This window comes from Podarcis filfolensis (assembly GCF_964270895.1).
Source record: "Podarcis filfolensis genome assembly, chromosome: 17".
NCBI lineage: Eukaryota > Metazoa > Chordata > Lepidosauria > Squamata > Lacertidae > Podarcis > Podarcis filfolensis.
The window spans coordinates 19,079,147-19,093,211 of record NC_139621.1 but is presented as its reverse complement, the minus strand read 5'-3'; the positions used below and the strand labels follow the sequence as shown (position 1 = coordinate 19,093,211).

The following is a 14,065-nucleotide window of genomic DNA, read 5'->3' as shown; positions in this document are numbered from 1 at the left end:
AGCTAGCAGCTTTCCACATTTATTTGCTGATTCAAAGGATCTTTGCTTCATCTGTTTTATTTTCCATTCAATCTCCTGATTGATCAATTTTGAGTATTCTGCTTGGTGGAATTTAATTTCTCTCAGCACCTCCTTGGACTTTGGTTTGGTTCTCAGTTTTTTCTCTCCTTGGTGTATTTTCTCCAGTATTTTGTCCTTCTTTCCATTCCAGAGTTTTTTCTTAATTATATTCTGTTGTATCAGAAACCCTCTCATAACAGCTTTGCTTGCATCCCAAATCGTTCTTTTTTCAACTGTAGTATTCAGATTTATCTCAAAATAATCCTTTAATGTTTTTTGGGCCTTTTTCACAATCTCTTGATCTCTTAGTAGTGTGTCATTCATTCTCCATCTGAAGGAACCGGGTTGAGTTAATCTAAGTTCTATTTTCAAGGCGTTGTGGTCGGAGCATGTTTTTGGGCAGATTTCCACCTTTTTAGTCTTAGGTGCCAGCCCCCTGGAAGTCCAGATTTGGTCGATCCTTGACCAGGACAGGTGGGCCTCAGAGAAAAAAGTTCCTTCTTTACCTAGGGGGTTCTTTGTCCTCCATATGTCGATCAAATCCAGATTGTCAGTCAATTCGAAAAAAGTTTTGGGCAGTCTGCCGTCTGATGTTAAATTCTGGTTGTAAGACTTATCCATATGTGTAGACACCACTCCATTCATATCTCCCATCATTATGATGTTAGCATAATCCAGATCGTCCAGCAGCGTCTCATGCAGCTTCTTGAAAAATTCTAATTTCCCGTCATTTGGGGCATAAATTCCTAATATCAATATTTTTTCTCCTTGGGTTTGAATTTCAATTGCCAAAATTCTTCCTTGTTCATCCTTAAATAAAAATTTAGGTGTCAGGCTCTCCTTAGCATAAATCACCACTCCTCTTTTCTTTACTTTGTCAGACGAAATAAATTCTTGGCCTAGTCTTTTATTAACCAAAACCTTCCTATGGAGCCTGGTCACATGGGTTTCTTGTAAGCAAATAATGTCCAATTGTTCTTTCTTCAATATGTGAAATAACCTCCTTCTTTTCTCCGGGGAATTTCCGCCATTTATATTCCAACTAAGTAGCCGCAGAGACATCCTGAACTATTCTGCCACACCTAGAGCGGTGTGTCTTCTTTCTCCTCTGGTTCCGAAGGTGCAGGTGTTGCTCCACCTGGGTTGAGTATAGGCCAATTAGCTGCTGCTTCTTTTTGGAGATCTTCTCCGTGGTCGTGCAGGAACTTTTGTAGGTCCTCTGGTGATCTTATTTTAACCTTCTTCTGTTTGTAGGTAAATGATAGCCCTTGTGGGAACTCCCACCTATAAGGAATTGTGTTGAGTCTCAGCAACTTAGCCAATTCTGAATAGGTGGCTCTCAAGTCCAATAACTGTTTAGGAATATCTCGGTAAATTTCCACCCTTTTCTCTTGTATCACAATTGAGTTTTTGAAATGTAGGCCTAGTATTTTGTCTCTCTCTTCCCTTGATCTCAAAGCTATTAAGCAGTCTCTGGACCTGTCTTTTCTTACTAATCTTCCCAACCGAAAAGCCGATACAATTTTGAAATCACTTTCTTCTTTTAAGTCCCAGAACTTTGTAAACTCTGTTGTCAAAAGTCCAATCAGATCTTCTTGTTCAATTTCTGGGACTGCCCTTAGCCTGAGGTTGGTCTCGCGATTTTTCAATTCCACCAACGAGAGATAGGTTTGTTGGTCCCCTATCTGTTTATAGAGAGGCTTGACTTCCGCTTTAACTTCCTCGACTTCTTTTTTAGCTGATGTTGCAATTTGAGCGGCTTCCCCTGCCAGTTTACGATTCTCTTCTGTTGCTCCTTGCAATTTTTCAATTGCTAGGTTATGTTGGGAAACCTGATCTGTCAATTTCTGGATCGAGGATGTTGCTTGATCAATTTTTATTGATTGGTTATCAATTTTTTGATTTATTGCTGACAATTGTTCCAAAACTTGTTTCAGTATTCCCTCAGCTCCTCCTGCTGCCATATCTTCCTCTTCAGATCTTTCAGGCTTTTCGGTTTCTACTTTTTGTGTCGCAAGCACAGCTGGAACTGATAATCTACGTCCCTGAGTTAAAGTTGTTTGCAAAAGCTGTGCTTGCTTTTTTGCTTTCTCTTTCTCCTTAGCTTCTTTAGCTTTGGCTGCTCTTGTCTTTCCTGTGCCACTCATCAGTCAATGTTCAAGGTCAGATGTTGTAGTCCCATGGGAGAGGCAAGCCCAAAATTAAAAACAGTCTATTGAGAGAAGATAAACAGAAAAACTTTTCCCAGGCCTCTATATTCCCAATGTCCTCTAGGGGGAGTGCCACCAAAGTTTTAGTAAGAAGAGGATAACTTTTCCGCCATTAAAGTCCCTTTGTTCCAACTTTAAAAACAATTTTAAAGGCAAATTAGTTCCAGCACACTAAGAAAAAAGTCCTGCAGAGCACTTTTAAACATGTAACAAAGTTCCAGCAAGGTGCCTGCAATTGTATCCACTTCAGCTAAGTAAGCTCAAAATTACACTCTCCAGTTACAAAAGTATCTGGAAGTTTGCAACAGTTCCGCAGTTTAAACAACTTTACCCGGCCACCCGGGAATTTGGGGTTAGAATCTTCCCTTGCCCCTTGGGGGACCGCTCCAGGTCAAATTTATGCTGTATTTATTCTTTAAAAGGAAAATTCAAGTGTGCACGAAAGTCCCAGTTTAAAGCTTTAAAGCTTCCCTGTTCACAGCGCTTTCCGCTCTTTAGACCGTCTGCTTTGATCTTGAAAGCAGTGCCGGAAGACGGACTTCCTCTTTCTCGTCTCCCGTTTTTAGCCAAATTTTCCAAATTAATTTGTAGGATCTTGGGTCCTTACTCACGGGTTTGATGTTTCAGCCCGATGTTTCTTGGAAGAAAGGTCAGCGCTCATCCGTGACAGCCGCGCGGCTTCGCCTCCGCAGAAAGAGCGATGAACCCACAGCACCGCTCCCCCTCCTTCACTCCGGAGCCCCTTACGGGGTTCCTTTTGTGATTTCGGGGTCGCTCCAGGTGCCCGCCGGGTCCCACGGCCACGGACTCACTCTGCCCGTGGTTTATCTTGATGGGTTGCCGCTGCGCCGTCGCGAACAACCCTTTTCTGCGGTGCCCCTCTTCAGAACTCGAAGAGGTCCGCCATCACGGTTTCGCGCCGCCTCCGGAAGTCGAAGTAAGACCCATTTTAAAGTAAGGCACTGAGCTAAAGTCTATTCTAGAGAAAATGATGTGAGTTTATTCAGTACTGAGAATAAATAATCTATTTCAAGCTGATTGTCTCCTATTCATTTTTGTAGACCTAGCATGTGGCAACCATTTTATTTCAGCTCCCCGTGCATGTGTGTGCACATGTTCGCATGTGTCATACTCTCCAGACAAGTGTGTTATGCCACCTCATGAGCCACTGTGCCCATGACAAATTATTTTTGGATCACAGTGGCTGGTCATCAAATTTCTCCTCTTTGTTCCCGTCTCTGTGTATATGAGTGTTTCACCATAAACAGCACTCATCTTCCCACAGTTGCAAATTATACAGATTTGTTGTCCCCTCTAATGAGAAGCAGGCGAAAACAAAGGAAGAAGGGGGTGCTTCTCTCTGTACCGAACCAAAGTCTGTCTTTCTTTCTTTAATCCATCTGTGGCTCTTTAATGCCAGGAATACTGAGTGAATCTCAGAAGATAAAATGGTTGGTTTTGCTTTTTAAACCCACCCAGAATCAAGTGCTGCCCTCATTTTCAGGTCGATACAATTCAGGAGTTTGGAAATTATAAACGGGGTGGGCTGGCTTCAGTTTCATGCTTCCCTTTGTACAGCAGGAAGGCCTCGAAGGGAAATTTTAAGCACCAAATGTGCTCACTCTCTCTCTCGCTCACTTACCAATTTATTTCGTAAAGCCACTCCCGACATAAGGAGGGGGGGTTGCGGGCTCACGCCCACCGCGCGACCTGGGGAATCCTCGGGCCGCATCAGCCCCGGGGCCAGCCAATTGGCTGGCTGCAGGGGCGGGGCTTGGGCCACTTAAGGTCGGCGCGGCCCGGGATCGCCCCTTTCCTTCCTCACCCCAGCTGCGGTTTGCCACCCACCCACCCTCTAGGTTTTTGATTTGGATTTTGCTATGGACCTTGGTTGGTCGCCACAAGGGGCCTGGTAGGAATTTTTGCACTTGGCTAACTGGCATTGATTTAAAAGCCATTTGGTTTTTTCGCCTACCTCGGAGCAAATCGTCACAACACCTTTGGTTTGGTGGTTAGGCATTGGTAGGGGCATTGTTGTGCAGATGAGTCGGGGGGGAGGAGCGCCATCACCTCCCCCCCCCATCATCACCTATTTAAGGGTAGTCCGATAAAGGATTCCGGGGGCGTTGCCTTGTCCGAAACCTATGGAGGCCAGGGCCTAAAGCACGCCCCTGAGTGGTGACCCCTCGGGGAGTACCTAGGGATGTGCATCTCAGGGGCTCCCCATGCCGGAGTTAACCCTTTCCAGTTCTCATACCGGATAGTCTGATAGGACCAATGCCTAAAGCCAATACCGCTCTTACCTGTAACCAATAAAGTTGTGGCCATTTTTCGCCCATTAACCTAAAATCTTGGTGTCCTGTGTCTTTATCCCAACTGGTGGGGGGCGGGAATCGCCACGCAACATTTATACACCGCTCGATCGCAAACAAACCCCAAAGTCGTTTACGAAAAGATAATACAATAAAATCGAGAGAGATTCACAGCCATGCTTTAAAACATGCAAAAGTTAAAATACTAAAATAGATTTAAATTACCCCAACTTTCTAGGCATCTGGGTAGACTCATCCAAACAGGAATTGCTTTAGTAGACGCTGAACAGGGTACAGTGAAGGCACCCGGTGGATACCAATAGGCAGGAAATTCCAAAGTTCGGGTGCTGCCACACCAAACAAATTGAGTTCTCACAAATGTGGAATGGGCATTATGTGACACCAGTAGATGTAGAGTAGCAGCCATCCCTGGGAACAAGGCTCTGTACAAAAAGGGCTCCCAGTTGTGGGGAGGACTGTCATCACATTTGAATGAACCAGTGTCATGGTCCAGTTCACAAGTGATTGAAGTCCCGGCAGGGGGTGTCAGGACCAGGGGCAAGATGGTGGGGTGGGAGCAGGAACAGGGGTCTAGAAGCCAGGGGTCAGGAAGTCAAGGGTCCGAGGATCAAGAAGCAAGGAGTCACAAAGTCAAGGGTCCGAGAATCAAGAAGCAAGAAGCAAGAAGTCACAAAGCCAAGGGTCCGAGGATCAAGAAGCAGGGAGTCAAGAAGCCGAAGTTCAAGGTTCAAGGATCAGGAAGCAAGAAGCCAAATGCAGCAAGGCAGGAAGCGTGTTGCTGTGGCCAAGAGCTGAAGGGAAATGATGACCTTATACCCCTTCCCAGCTCTTGCCACCAGGTGCTGTGAGTTACCAATTGGCCTCACCTGTGTGGCCATGCCTTGCCTCTTCAGAACAAACTTAGGAAGGCCCCAGTCCTGCAAAGTCCTATTGGTCACAGGGCCTGGCTCCTGCACGCACACCTGACAACTAGCTTAAAATGCCTCTTCTGATTTTCTGAGGCAGGTTGGCAGGGATGGGGGGTGGGAATGTACAGTCCTGTGTTTCCCCCAGACATAGACTACCTGAGCAGGGCTCTTGTTCAGATGTCAGGGACTGGGTAGAGAAGGAGGAATGGTGGAGACCACCTCCCCATCGTAACCCTTCCAGGGAGGAGGAAGAGGAAGACAGTATAGATTTACAACAGGGCTTTGAGGGAAGTTGTAGCTCAGAGGCAGATGAGGGGGAAAGCTGGGAAATCATAGGAAAGCCAGATCAACACCCAGCTGACGCATTGTCATTAGAAAGCATTCCAGACCCCCCCCATCTCCCAGAACCCGGCGAGTCTTAAAAGTAGAAGAGTAAAAAGCTCAAAGACAGAGGGCACGTAGCAGCACCTGTAGAAGAGATGATGAGAATGATGAATGAGAAAGTGGGAGAGATTCACTTGGGACAACGCCATTATCTAAGAGGCCGGGTTCTATAGCCTCTCTCTGTAAAGTTTGAAATAAGAAAGGATGGTAAGAAACTTTTCCTTGTCTTTATGCTTTCCTGGGCAACCAGCCGGGAGCCGCTGACAGCATCCTGACAGTACATGATAATGCCCTTCCAACCAGCACGCATTATCCATCTGCCACAGAAAGCGTTGGCAGATTGTGGACACATTGGCTTCAGTTCATGCTGACCATCTTTTAGGGAATATTGTTGGCATCCATCCGTCTGAGACAATGGATGAGGGTGCCTTTGGAGGTGAAGTCAAACTGTCAGAAGGTTACCTCTCTCTGTAAAGTTTGAAATAATAATAACGAAAGGACTGTAATAAACTTTTCCTTGTCTTTATACTTTCCTGGGCAACCAGCTGCTGACAGCATCTTGACACCAGAGCTTTCCAGACTTTTCATGTTGGTGACACACTTTTTAGGCATGCATCATTTCGCGACACAGTAAGTCAGTTTTACTAGCTAACCCCTTTCCAGTCCTGAGAGGAGCGGGGGGAGTGTTTGCAGAACACACTGCAGCCGACACGCTAATGTGTTGTGACACACAGTTTGGCAAGCTTTGCTCTACTTGTTTAATCACCTGACTTCTAACTGATTGATTGCGTAGTGAAATACCGTAAGTGCATTTAATTAGCATGAGCACATTTGAATTATTTTGTATACTACCAAAACCTCAATATTGGCATAACATGTGTCACTGGCAAGTCTTATAGAATTATAAGTGAAAAGTGAAATTTCTCTCTTCAGTGCTTGGGCCTAGTGAAATACTGCATGGAGACACATTCAACAGAATCCCAATGACCTTGTGTGTGTGTGTGTGTGTGTGTGTGTGTGTGTGTGTGTGTGGCAATCCAATTTAGGAGGAGCAGAGAAACAGAGAGGGGGCTGGGGTGCCCTTTCCTTTTCCCCACTTACCACTGTTGTTGTTGTTGTTTAGTCGTGTCCGACTCTTTGTGACCCCATGGACCAGAGCCCGCCAGGCACTCCTGTCTTCCACAGCCTCCCGCAGTTTGGTCAAACTCATGTTGGTAGCTTCGAGAACACTGTCCAACCATCTCGTCCTCTGCCGTCCCCTTCTCCTTGTGCCCTCCATCTTTCCCAACATCAGGGTCTTTTCCAGGGAGTCTTCTCTTCTCATGAGGTGGCCAAAGTATTGGAGCCTTAGCTTCAGGATCTGTCCTTCCAGTGAGCACTCAGGGCTGATTTCCTTCAGAATGGATAGGTTTGATCTTCTTGCAGTCCATGGGACTCTCAAGAGTCTCTTCCAGCACCATAATTCAAAAGCATCAATTCTTCGGCGATCAGCCTTCTTTATGGTCCAGCTCTCACTTCCATCACTTGCCACTACTCCACTTCAAATTCCCCAAACCAGTTCCCCCTCCCCCCAAATACACAGGGTTACAAATCTGTGTGTTCTGAAGGTAAATATGTGCGGAAGATATATTGGCGCATGAAGACTGATTTGTGTTGAGGAAGCTCTAGCAAAGTCCAGGCTCTGTAGTTCTCCCTTCATCTCCTTGTAGTACTCTGCTCCACATTCATCCCTTTTGGGGTTTCGGAGCATGCATTAGGCCACGTGCACCTCTCACGGAACAAAAACAAAATTGGCGGTTCTAGATGGCTGTATCCTGACAGAATATGCTCTAGCGCTAGTTCCTTCATTATATTACTTTTAAGTATGCTTATGGGACAGCCTAGCATAATGTAATACAACTGGGTTATTGCAACCTGGAGTAATGCTAAGTAGATTATTTAAGGGTCCCAAAGCATAATGAACCAGTGATCATTGAGTATCTTTTGCCATTTCAAAGCACAGTAAATGTACCTTGTCGTAGCCAAGTACACTAGGGGGAACTGTTCAGTCATGGAACATTTGCAGCAGCTTTTCTTTGTGTGTAACTTTCTCAGTTTCCAGCTATGATTCTGCGTGAACATTCCTGTCAGAATTTTAGCATATGGAATTACTGTGATTATAAGAAAAAACAAGTGTGTGTGTGTGTGTGTGTGTATTCCGGAAAGCAATATACACATCTGAAATAAGACACTATTTTTCTCTTCCTGCCAGGCTATGAATAAACCCAGCATTGGCAAGGTCTACCGGGCTTATGTGTTGAGCACACTACTTTATGGTATGCAGTGAGATTTGGGCAGCTTACAACCATCAGGAGAAATGCCTCAATACCTTTCACAAGCGCTGCATCTGGAAGATTTGGGCAGGACAGAGTTTCAAACAAAGATGTGCTCTCCCAAGCCCACGTTTCACAGCCTGTTTGCACTCCTGTCTCGGCGACATCTATGCCGGCTTGGCCATGTCCACAGAATGGACGATGGCAGGATCCCCAAGGATGTTTTCTATGGGGAGCTGGCTTCAGGCACCAGGCCCGTTGACAGACCAACTCCGTGTTACGCAGATGTCTGAAAATGTGACACGAAAGCTGGCAACGTCAGCCACGGGTAGACGGGTTGTGCATCAGAGCGGTCTGCCATTTTGGAAAAGCTAAGGGGTGCAGCCAGTGAAGGTCAAGGACAGGTCGGCAGGGAGGTCATCTTCTTCTCTGAGAAGGCAGAACTATTTATAAAATATTTTTATTCATTTTACAATACAAAATTATAAAAACACATACCAGAATTTATCACAAATACATTCTTTTGGACTTCCCTCAGCTCTTCTGTAAATCCTCCGATTTGATTCTTTCTTACCCATTTCCTAATTTAATATTGCCTTTTGGTGAACCTTCCCCCTCCCTATTCCCTTTTTTACAATATTTCACATATTTTCACAGAGCTTCTTGTAAACCCACGAACGTTATTTGTTCATCGCATATACTTTTCAAATAATCTACAAATTTACTCCAGTCCTCGGTGAATCTATGGTCCCGTAGATTTCGGATCTTTCCTGTTAATTTATCAAGTTCTGCGTAGTCCATTAACTTCATTCTCCATTCTTCCATCGTCGGTAATTCTTCTTGTTTCCATTTTTGAACCAGTAGTATCCTTGCTGCTGTTACTGCATATAGAAAAAGTTTACAATCTTTTCTATTTATTTCATTTGCTACCATTCCTAGCAAAAATGCCTCTGGTTTCTTAACAAATGTATATTTCAACATTTTCTTCAATTCATTATATATCATTTCCCTGAAGCCTTTCACCTTTTTACATTCCCACCACATATGATAGAATGTTCCTTCTTTTTCTTTACATTTCCAACGTTTATTACATACTTTGTACATTCTTGCTAACTTTACTGGAGTAATATACCATCTATATACCATTTTCATAACATTTTCTTTTATCGCAGTACAGGCCGTAAATTTTAACCTTTCATTCCATAATTTTGTCCATTCACTTAATTGTATATTATATCCAAAGTCTCTGGCCCAATGAATCATAACCGATTTTATTTCTTCATCTTTAGGATACCATTCTAGCAGCAGTTTATACATCTTCGATAAAATTTTTAAATCATTATTTAATACTGAGAAGGCAGAACTGGAGAGTATTTTTTATTTATTTTTATTTTTATCCCTCCCCCCATTTCCCCCCCAAAACACCCCCCTCCCCTCTCCCCCTGACTTCCCTCAGTTCCCATCTCTGGTTTCTCTGTAAATGCTATTCTCTGCATGTTACAAAATTGTATAAATCCTTATTTTATCTAACTGATTAATAGCAATAAAAAGTTTGTGAGTGTTTATTCAAAACTTACCAAGGAGTCCAGTTCACTTTGTTGCTTCTTTAAATACTTTGTGAAAGGTTCCCATTCATCTTTAAAGTCACAGTTATCCTTGTCCCGCAGTTTATGTGTCATTTTTGCCAATTTCTTCGTTCTTCCATCCTTGGGCTAGTAAGACTCTCGCCACCATTGTCACATACATGAATATATTTTTCAATAGTATTTTTAGATCCTCCAGCTAGAACTTCCCCTTGCCACAGAATTGTCTGATGTAGCAGGAGAGGGATTTAAAACAAAACAAAACCAGAGGACGCTTTTTTCTGAAAACAAGACGTCTTGTTATGTATGTTGGTTGTATGTCGTGTTTCTAGAGTTGCTTCCTGACTTCCCTATTTTGCGGGAGCAATCCTATCACATATTGGCAAATTCAGGCTGCACAATAATTGTGGATCTGGCCTCTTGTGCAACAAACCCAAGGGTGTTTTTTTTTTTTTTTTGCGGTAATGAAAGTGTCAGGGAAATTGATTCGCACGGCATCATATAAGCTCCCCACATGCGAATCAGAAGGAAAACTCAATAAATAGGTGGACTTCATATAACTTTCCTGTAAATTTTGTGCAAACAAGTAAAGATTGATGATTTAAAAAACAACTACAAATCGTCTGGAATCAAGCTGTATCTCTGTAATGGCATCAAAAAGTTTTTGAGAATATTGGCTATGCTCAAAGGCCTTATACTTCCCTTCCCCAGCCATATATCCCATGTCTATGCGCTGGAGTGTACTTCAGCTACAAGTGAAAGTAGGTGTGCTTGGTCATAGAGCTGTGAGAAAACTACACTGGCAATTTTTGTGTGCCTGTTATGTGTTTTCAGGACATAACATTTGCACCAATATCCTTAATATAATGGTCAAAACAGACCATACGGGTAAGGCCTCCATGCACATCCTGCCACGAGGCGATATACTTACCGTGTGGGTCAGTTTAGCACACCAATGGGAGTGTCCCTGGCATGCTACAGCTGAAAGAAAATGGTCTGGGGCAAATAAGACAGCTTCAAAGGACGTTTGAAAAAGCTAAATGCAGACACCAGTTAAATGAGAAAGCCCTGTTCAATTTAGCATTGAGTTTTTTGCAGAGTATTAAAACAGCCCAATGCTCACTACTGAAATCTGGGATATTATTTGTGTTGGCTTTGGGGCTTTCAAGACAGGGCCTTTTAAGAGATATTTTTCAAGAGAATTGAGAAGTACAAACAAACTCTGAGTTAATGTCCCAAAGAGTCATGTCTGCTCCTTCCCCAGCCCCCATTAAAATGTCTAAGTCTTTAAACACAACAAATAAGATGAGGTCATTTTATTAACGGTGCCAACTTCAGTGTGGTATAACTCCTTCCAGCGTTGCTCATAAAAGAATTTATAACCAGTATGCTTAACATTGATACTTGAAGAGCTGTAATCTTTAGACTGGGTTGCTGCAATGCGTTAAATGTGGGGGCCACCCTAAAATTGGTCTGGAGCTTGCAAGGTTGCCCTTGCTGAGAGATTTACACTGGCTCCCAATACGTTAATTCAAGGTTCTGTTATTTGTTTTAAAGCATTTCTATACCGTTTAATAAGGGATGCGGGTGGCGCTGTGGTCTAAACCACTGAGTCTAGGGCTTGCCGATCAGAAGGTCGGTGGTTCAAATCCCCGCAACGGGGTGAGCTCCCGTTGCTCGGTCCCTGCTCCTGCCCACCTAGCAGTTCAAAAGCACATCAAAGTGCAAGTAGATAAATAGGTATCGCTCCAGCAGGAAGGTAAACGGCGTTTCCGTGCACTGCTCTGGTTCGCCAGAAGCAGCCTAGTCATGCTGGCCACATGACCCGGAAGCTGTAGGCCGGCTCCTTCGGCCAATAAAGCGAGATGAGTGCTGCAACCCAGAGTCAGCCACGACTGGACCTAATGGTCAGGTGTCACTTTACCTTTTGTTTAGTCGTTTAGTCGTGTCCGACTCTTCGTGACCCCATGGACCAGAGCACGCCAGGCACTCCTGTCTTCCACTGCCTCCTGCACTTTACCTTTACCTTTATACTATTTAATATCTGAAGAATCTCTCAGCAGCGGACAATATAAAATCAGTGTCCATTAAAGCAAAAATACAACCTAAATCTAACGAAGATTTCAGCGTTAAAGCATGCACAAACACATGAAAGCAAACAAAACAGTTTCAGGGGATTCAAACACATAATACAGGGTTCAGTCTTATGGGACAGGGAAATCGTGGGCAAATCTTTTCAAGGTGTCTGAAGTAACTGGCTGTTGCGGCTTCATGGTATGGCAGAGGGAAGGTCATTCTACAGAACTGGTGCCTGGGAGTGGCCGCCGAGACCATATAACACCAGTCCTGAAAGACCTACATTGTCTCCCAGTACATTTCTGAGCACAATTCAAAGTGTTGGTGCTGACCTTTAAAGCCCTAAACGGCCTCGGCCCAGTATACCTGAAGGAGCATCTCCACCCACATCATTCAGCCCAGACACTGAGGTCCAGCTCCGAGGGTCTTCTGGCGGTTCCCTCCCTGTGAGAAGTGAGATTACAGGGAACCAGGCAGACGGCCTTCTTCGTAGTGGCTCCCGCTCTGTGGAACACCCTCCCATCATATGTCAAAGAGAAGAACAACTACCAAACTTTTAGAAGACATCTGAAGGCAGCCCTGTTTAGGGAAGCTTTTAATGTTTAACAGACCACTGAATTTTAATCTTTTGTTGGAAGCCGCCCAGAGTGGCTAGGGAAACCCAGCCAGATGGGCAGGGTATAAATAATAAATTATATTATTATTATTATTATTATTATTATTATTATTATTATTATTCTTTGCCAGCTGGAGATTCTTCTTGCTGATTTCAGCAGCCGAACGTCCACTGTAAACATCACAAATGCTTGCTCTTCTCTTAAGGCCCGGGGTAGAATTGAGGACTATTTCCAGGCTGCATGTTTGCATTTGGAAAACAACAAGATGGTTTCTCGCTCGGTCAACGCTGCATGTTCTGAGTGCTGGAAGAAAAGTTGTTCTCAGTATGCCCATAGAAAGTGCTGCTTACTTTAGTGAAGCTCAACCGGCACATAGCAAAATGATCTGCAGAAGTATTTGTTGAACATGTATTCTGACATGTAGAATTACGTCCCCCTTCTTCAGCAGTTGAGAGTGTTACCAACCACTCAGAAGAACAGTAACGTCAATAAATTTTGGCAGGTTGCAGATGACATTTCTTTCAAAGCAGATGCTGGTTGAACAAGCAGAGCCACAGTTGACGTTTCCACTCATTACACTGCCTTTCTTGTTTGCAGGCTTTGCTTTCTATGGGCTTTATTTTCCTTTGGGGAATGTTGTGGCATAATTTAATTAGTTCCTACTAATCCCCAATTTCAATTGCTTGGGGGGCACGTCCCCAGTGCTCCATGCATCATCCGATGGTGGCTGCCTTGTGTGACAGGTCAACAGAGGCTGTCGTGATGCACTCTCAAGAATGGGGATGGATTAAAGGTGCCCACAAAACACTGTGCATGGAGCGCCCGTCATCCGGCTTATTCCAAGGTCTACAAAACTCAAGCATCTTCTGAACACTGAAATCTGCTTCTCTACCAAGGTTTTCAGGGCATACCATAAAACGCTGAAACCAGCAAACCCACATCCTGGGAATGCTGCCGCTTCTTGGACTGCAGCTGTTGGGCCATGTTATTGACCTTCCCATCGACATTTTGCAAGCCCTTATCCATGCATCTGTGTCCCTTTCCTGCAGGACAGAATGACGGGGTTAAAGTTAGCTGTTCGGTCAATGTCAACGGGTGCACTCGGTTCCAGGAGCAAAATTCTGTCCTTCGTCTAGCCTGCCTATTTCCTCTCATTTTCATGCTTTCAGTTGGCACTGGAACCTGCTGAACAAAACACATAAATCAACCTGAACAATGGAGACTGTTGGTAATTCTATGAAATTTGCTGTGTTGCGAATCTTTAGCAGCAGAAGCAACAGAGTCTGTGGTATCTGGCGCCTTCATTATACACCTTTAGGTTCCTGGTTCCTTTTTAACCAGGCCTTTGGTTGATCTATTGACATCCTATGCCCTTTAAAAAAAATGGGGGGGGAGGGGGGCTATTGGGTTGTTGTTTTTATTTTCAGTATGTATTTTGTGGTTTTATATCTAGATTGTATTCTGTGAATTGCCCTGATATCCCTGGGTATAGGGCGGTATATTATTATTATTAATAATAATAATAATGGCCAACAATTTTCCACTGCAATCCTATGCATGCTTTCCTGGGAATAAATCCCAT

At 44.0% G+C, this 14,065-nt stretch overlaps 1 protein-coding gene across 1 annotated transcript in view; it reads right to left on the bottom strand.

Moving 5' to 3' along the window:
• LOC310752344 (atrial natriuretic peptide receptor 1-like) overlaps positions 1-13,509 on the bottom strand; it is a gene marked incomplete at its 5' end in the record, with an annotated part of 98,188 nt that extends 84,679 nt beyond the window's left edge. Inside the window, one exon of the mRNA XM_083592453.1 lies at positions 13,423-13,509. Within this exon, the coding sequence (XP_083448579.1) occupies positions 13,423-13,509 (87 nt within the window). The remainder of the gene's footprint in view (positions 1-13,422) is intronic.
• Positions 13,510-14,065: the final 556 nt, after the last annotated feature.